A 7,238-nucleotide genomic window follows, 5' to 3' on the forward strand; every position below is an offset into this window, starting at 1 on the left:
TGTAAGTATGAATTTTTGTTTTTATTTGTAATTGAAACTGAACTGGACGTAGAGTTTTTTCGTATGACAGAAGTTTAAATGCTTTTATCTTGAATAATTTTTTTTCAGCTACATAAACTCACTATCATACACACTATGAATATTTATTATACTTATAAGTACTGTAATAAGATACTTCCTTTGTTAATTTTTTGTTATCTTCTGCTTAAATTAATTTTGATTCGAAATACTCTAAGATGATATATTTCGACTATTTTAGTAGTACATCGAAAATATTGAAATATTGAGAATAAAAAAGTAGTATACATTTGTGATTTAGTAATTGTGAGGGTAAAGTATCATTTAGCGACCCATTGTGATGAAAAATCTTAGATGATTAGAAAAATTTATTTAGTATTGAATTCTAACTCATCAGAATGAACAGCAGCTAAACCTTCTCCTGATATTCTTAATCGTATTCACTTACGCGCTGAACATTTATTTCAATTGTGCTTTGAAAGCGAACTTTTGGCACGTGATATTGGCGTTTATTCTTACGAGGATAGGTGGACGCTATATTTTTTTACCCTCTTTCATTCCAATATTCGCATTATCTTCTTTATTGTAATAAGATGCTATTTACCTATTTTATTAGTTATCCCTCGTATTGCGTTATTGAATGCGACCTTGGGCTTTAATAGGGATACATAATGAGCTGCTGTTGCAGATTTACGACAGTATTGGTGTACTTGTAGTTACATAGTTGAGAATTAAGTGATCACTTTGATGCGTAAAAAGTGAATTAGTGCTCGATAGTGATTGTGATCTACCGATTTCAATTTCAATTGCTTCTACTGTTATGGCTATTATTCCTCTTCAGGAGTACATGGTTATCACCTCTCGGCCTCCACCCCGCACTATAAGTACACGCTCTAGACCTTCCGTTAGCACCTCCAAGAACACCATATCTAGATTTTTTATCAATAATATAATAAAGTGATTTTCATTATTATGGATTTCTTTATTGTAATATTGCGTGCATAAATTATGATATTTCTTCTGTTCACATAAAATAACTTAAAATACTGCATCTTTTTTTTGTAATCAATTGTTAAAATTAAATTACAAAAATTCGTTAAATAAAATTTTATATAAAATTTAAATTTATTAATTAAAAATATACGTAATTATATTAATAATTCATAATTAAAATGCTTATTGAAGCAGTACATAATGTATATGAAATTAATAATCCAATTTTAAATGTTTATATGAAATTTAAATAAAAATTTGGATAAGAAATATTATAAGTATTTATTCACACAATACGTAATAAAAATTAGTAGTAGATAATATAATACAATTTGATTCGCGTTCAATATTAGTATCTTTAGGTGGTCCAGGAAGATTTAGAATGACCAGTTGAGCTTCATGGCTCTTGTTAACAATAACTTCGTTTAATTTTACTGCTGTATGCATTCGTCTCACGTTATCTGCTCCACTGTAATTATAATCAATGCATATTTATATATTTATTTTATCAAAATACATAAAAAATATTACTATAATTCTGTATATAATAATAGATAAATATAGATTTAACCACATATAACAACATGAATTAATTTTTAAATAAAAGGAAATAATGTATTATAATAAATTGAATCTATCACACTATTTATGCGTTACATTATTTTAATTAAATTAAAATAAAATTAAAACACTGAAAATTGTTATCTTACGGCGTATGAGGTTCAGAATCGTCTTCATCATCACCTTCCCTAATCTCTTGAGGAATCTCCTGATTTTCTGTAGTTGCTTCCTTCTCAATTTCATTTTTGCTAAGTTTCGGTGAACTTTCGGACACAACATTCTCTTGGATCGAGTTGTCAAGTTTTTCCTTCTCTTCAGGAGAGATGGCAGACTTATTTGAGTTTTCCTGCTCGTCTCCAGCACTAGGACTTTGCTGCTGTGTTCCAGGTTCCTGGAAACGGACCTTTGTTTGTTTGATCTCCATATTCTGATGATGATGGTCAACGATCGCCTGTACCTGCGAGGAGAGCATAGCGGAGGGAAGAGGGAATGATAGATAGAGATATATAGAAATGGAGATACAGAAATATGTATATATATATATATATATATATATATAGAGAGAGAGAGAGAGAGAGAGAGAGAGAGAGAGAGAGTGGGAGGGAGAGAGAGAAAGAAGGAGAGGGAGAAAATAGACACATTAGAGAAATGTAGTGCTCAGGTTTGCTCAGCGTCCAGTTTGTATAAACTTTTATCTAAAGAGCTGAATGATGATTATAATGATGACATATTTAATTTAAATTTAGATTATGAAATATTAGCATGACGTAGTTTTATTCTATTCTGAATACTCTGCTAATTTATAAATCTATTGATAAATTATAAAAATGTTCCTTATTCATATGTGAAATATGCATGAATAATTAAGCAGTAACACGTACATATTTTAAATTTGTAATGAAATAAATTTATTCATAATTGTAATTTAAATAAAATATATTTATCATCGTCTTAATCAACATTCAGCTTATGAAAATGTTGTGATAAATGTTTCGAAAAATTAACTACAAACTAATTTATAAGCGTTGTGAATTTCAAATAAAATATTTATGATATCATGAAGTCTAAAGTCAAAGTTATTAAACATGAATGAATTGAATGTGCCATTCAAGCTAAATGTGGAATATAGAGATAAAAAAGTTAGTTAAATATAATCATCTACAGATTTCATAATAAACAAGATAAACTAACATACTCGAGGGTAATTAAATGATTTTAAAATATAATAATATAAATATTTAATCTATAAAAAATAATTTATATTTCATTAAATTGTTTTGGTCGTCAGTTCATATGATCATTATATGGTTTTAATAATAATAGAAATTAACGATTTAAATATAATATATTTTCAGCTAAATCTGTGTAGTAATATTTAACTGCACTTTTCTCTTTATGAGAAGTGAGATAGAATCCTCCTTTTATTATTTCAGTACGATGAGTGTAGAAATAAAAGAAAAATTTATGATCGAAAACATTTGTTGCTTGAGAAAAAAAATTGTGAAGTCTCGCGACAGCTATCAAGCCCTTAAAAATTGAGCAATTATTTTGAAGCATCTTCTTTGCAAGGCGTGCAGAAATGATAAACACATAAAATAAATCTCGAAGATATCCTTCGAAAAAATAAATTAAAAAATAAGAACATTGAATATTAGAATGATTAAATTAAATTGTGTGATGTACGATAATATATTTCTAAATCTTGAGGGGCATATATCTCTATTTTTGTGATGCGCATATTTATGTACACGAATATAAACATGTAACAAAAATAGTGAATGATAATAGTACGAGTTCATATATGGAACTCTCTTCAAGAGTGAAAAATAAATAGATATGAGACATATTGAACTTGATTGTTAAAAAAAAACATCAAGATGAAGACACTAAATTGGAGAAGGACATCTGGAGCCTTAAGGGTATTCTGACAAACCGGAGGTAAATTTTCCTCGGCAGGTACCTCGTTGAAGTCCACTGATGTCTGATCCATATACGCATGAGAGTATCCGCGACGGAGCAAAGCAACAAACAGATATTATCTGATCAGTAATCTTATTTTCTAAATATCTCATGATCTTTATTTCCTAACTAATTTCAGTAATTTCTTTGAAAAAAAATCTTGTTTCATTATATTTAAGTAACATAACTTGTTATACTTTTTTTGCAATAAAATATGATAGACATTGAAAATTAATATATTTAGTGAAGATTATATATTGATGTCAATGCTTCATTAAAAATGTAAATATTCTTAAATACTTTTTAACGAAAAGTATATAAATACTTTCGATACAATAATTTTGATAACTTATTATCTTTAAATTATTTTTATTAATTTGTCAACATCAATTGTTTGAAATTTCATAAAAAGGTATTTTTATTGTATCTTTCAATATTTGTAAATAGTAAAATGTTAGATAACATAAAAATAAAATTTTGTTTACTATTGTAAATAAAGTTCAAATCTTCTTTAAATCAATTTGCACTAAAAAAGTACATAATATTTTGGTATTCTATAACTAATAATATTAAGATACGAAGCGTTATGTTTGAAGTTTATTTTCGGAAATTGAATTTTACATTATACTAATAAAAATCGGTGTAATATTATATAATATTTTATTTTACATATTATATTCTAATGTACTCAATTACGAGACAAAATAATATATTATTGTTATTATAATGTTTATTATAATAATAATATTATAATAAAAAAATTTTTATTTTATTCATATTTTATTTAAATGTAATAAAAATAGAATTACTAATGACAAAAACTTTCTGATGTATAAGGATAATGGATTAAATTACTTTTAATAGTTTATGCATAAATAAATTACAAAAATAAGTGTAGTTAACTTTATACTTATCTATATATTACAAATTTTAATTTTGTAAATTAAATATTATACTATTTAAACACAAGTGTTTCTATAATTATTTAATTTACATTTACAATCAAATTGCTAACATAATAATACCTTTCTTTATTATAATTATAAATAAAAACATTATAACATTATTATTAAAAAAATTAAATATTCGACAAATTATAATTAACATAAAAAAAATTCATGTTACTATGGACTAATGATAAAAAAATTTGTTATCTAAATCTGTTCCTATAAGTATTCAACTTTTATATAATTATTATAAGTAAATATTATTCTTTTTTATATATATTTCATTTAAAGTTTATAAGTAATAGATGCAATACATACGATTCCTATTGATTCCTTCTTGCTCAATTGCATTTCTCGTAACATCTGATTTCTTTGTTCCATCAATAGCGTTCTCTCATAAGTGTATGCAGAAATATCTGAATCCATCTAGAAATATTTGCAACTTATTTTTCAATAATTATTTAAAAAATGAGATTTCAATAAATCTAGTATTATAGATGAGTTTCAATATATATATATATATATATATATATATATATATATATGTATAAATTTCTTATATAATATTATCTTAAAATGAGATCACAATAGTGTATATATTGTTAAAATATGAAAATAATTATAAGATAATATTCTCAAAACAAGATTTACAATTTAATGATCATTTCGTGCATTTTATGAAAATAGGAAAAGTCCAATCATTATTAAAATAGAATAATTCTGTGATACAGAAATCTTGTATAATAATTAAATAAATATTTTTCTAATTGGTATGAATATATATATTTAAAAAATATATAGTTGTCGAAAAAGCGTCATGGAATTTAAATTGAAAAAAATTATATAAATCATTTTACGTCATGGTATACAGTTAGAATTGCTAAGATTGTAAGGCTACGTAATAATCTCGATTATTGATTATAGAGGAATAAAGAATTGGCAAAAAGAAATTTAATGAAACTACGATATTTCTTGTTATCTTAATTTAATAAATATAAGATATTTCGGTAAAAGATATTTCAATAAAGATAACAGTACTGAAATAAATTAATAAATAAAATTAATTTATAAAATAAATTAAAATTCTTAAATAAAAAATAAAAAAATAAAATAAAAAAAATAAAATTATAAAATAAAATTCATTTAGCACAATTTTATATTTATCAGAATTGTATACATAAATGCATGTTTTAAGAGATATAAATAAAAATTTGATGGGAAAATAAAAGTATATGCTTTAACCATTTCGACAACTTCCACCTCGGCTTCAATTCTAAGATCGTAAAGGAGCTTTTTCAAGTCTTTCTTCATTTGTATGGAATTATCCTCCATTTGGGCGACAGTAAAAATCTTCATTTTGCAATTCTTCCAGGTACGATGCTGCTTCAGTAGGAAAGGTAAAAGCATGAGAAGACCGCCATCGTGTACGATCCACCAAACGTGGATATCACCAATGACCTTCTCAGTTGAGTCTGGGAAAAAGTTTATACCCTTAGGTACAATAAGCGCCATTTTGGCTGCGGTGACGCAGCGCATCGTCTGTAAGAAAGTACGCCATGTGTGGCTACTCTCCGTTTGACGCCAGCTATAGGGCCAACCAAGGATCACACAGTTGGGCTTCATCCCGCCTAAGCCAGTCATTTGAACGAGTGAACTTAAGCCATCGATCACGTTGCGGGTCACCAAAACATCCACAAAACCTTTAACCTACGATAGAAAATTAATTTTGTTTAATTAATTCTTTTCCAACATGACTTGTCTGATTATCAAATTTCAAGCATATGTAGCTGTTGTTTGGTACATTTAAGTTAAATTTAAATTATCAATGAATTTTAATTCTTTTGCTATTTATCTTTTTAATTTTCAGTGTTGTATCTCTTGAATTTAATTTTATTCTTCCATAAAATATTAAAATAATATTAAATATAAACACTGAGATAAATGTGAAAATGATAATGGGAATGAAAACAAAAATGAAAATAATATCATTAGATTAATTACATCTTAACAATTATGATTTTAACAAATTTTCATTAATTTAACTTTTATAAGGTGGATCATCCATAAAACTCTGAAGGTATTTTATTGTCTTGAGGACTTGTATTGAGGGCCATTATTGAAAGATTATTAGAAAAGTAACTAACCTTTTCTTCTTCCATAGTTCTCCTCAAAGCTTGTTTGACAGCGTTAGCATCTCCAGATCTACGAGTGTAGTCTCCAGCGATGCAACTGACTGCAATGGTTAGACCCTTGCTAGCTTTTAACTGACTAACAAAGGCGAACATTTTACGATATTTTGGAGCGAGATCATCTGTAATTTTAGCCAGAATAAGGATCTGCGGGCGCCAGTTTTTCGTATGGGGCGGTCCCTCCTCGAGGCGGAGAAGTGAATATCGCGCAGCTGACAGAGCGAGCCCCCGAATTCCATCACCCCATTCCTTCTCTGCACCTCTATACTCAATATATTTGTAAATGAGCCCAGCCATTCCCATGGCCACTAATGCATAGTACCAACTCGTCATGAACATTACTGCGATGCAAAGAGATAGTCCAATAAACGATAGACTCCAGTGATAGTATCTGTTAGAAGCACAATTTGTTTTTTGAGCTCATTGATCAGCGAAGAAACCATAACAGATTATAAAGTAAAGTATTGGTATTTATATCTTAATAAATAAATTAATAAGGATTTAATATATATGCTAAGATATTTTAATAGAAGAGTAATAGTAATAATAATAATAATTATAATATTACGAA

The 7,238-nt window shown here is 26.8% G+C and overlaps 1 protein-coding gene across 1 annotated transcript in view; it reads right to left on the minus strand.

Annotated features, from left to right (window-relative positions):
- kcc (solute carrier family 12 member kcc) overlaps nt 1-7,238 on the minus strand; it is a 15,964-nt gene continuing 8,726 nt past the window's right edge. The window contains exons 9-15 of the mRNA XM_011498225.1: nt 6,623-7,058; nt 5,721-6,185; nt 4,797-4,904; nt 3,395-3,553; nt 1,722-2,029; nt 1,341-1,480; nt 1-947 (exon numbers count right to left, since the gene is read on the minus strand). Coding sequence (XP_011496527.1) covers nt 856-947; nt 1,341-1,480; nt 1,722-2,029; nt 3,395-3,553; nt 4,797-4,904; nt 5,721-6,185; nt 6,623-7,058 — 1,708 coding nt within the window. The 3' untranslated portion in view covers nt 1-855. The remainder of the gene's footprint in view (nt 948-1,340; nt 1,481-1,721; nt 2,030-3,394; nt 3,554-4,796; nt 4,905-5,720; nt 6,186-6,622; nt 7,059-7,238) is intronic.

The sequence above is a fragment of the Ceratosolen solmsi genome, unplaced genomic scaffold (genome assembly GCF_000503995.2).
Source record: "Ceratosolen solmsi marchali unplaced genomic scaffold, CerSol_1.0 scaffold14, whole genome shotgun sequence".
NCBI classification, from domain to species: domain Eukaryota; kingdom Metazoa; phylum Arthropoda; class Insecta; order Hymenoptera; family Agaonidae; genus Ceratosolen; species Ceratosolen solmsi.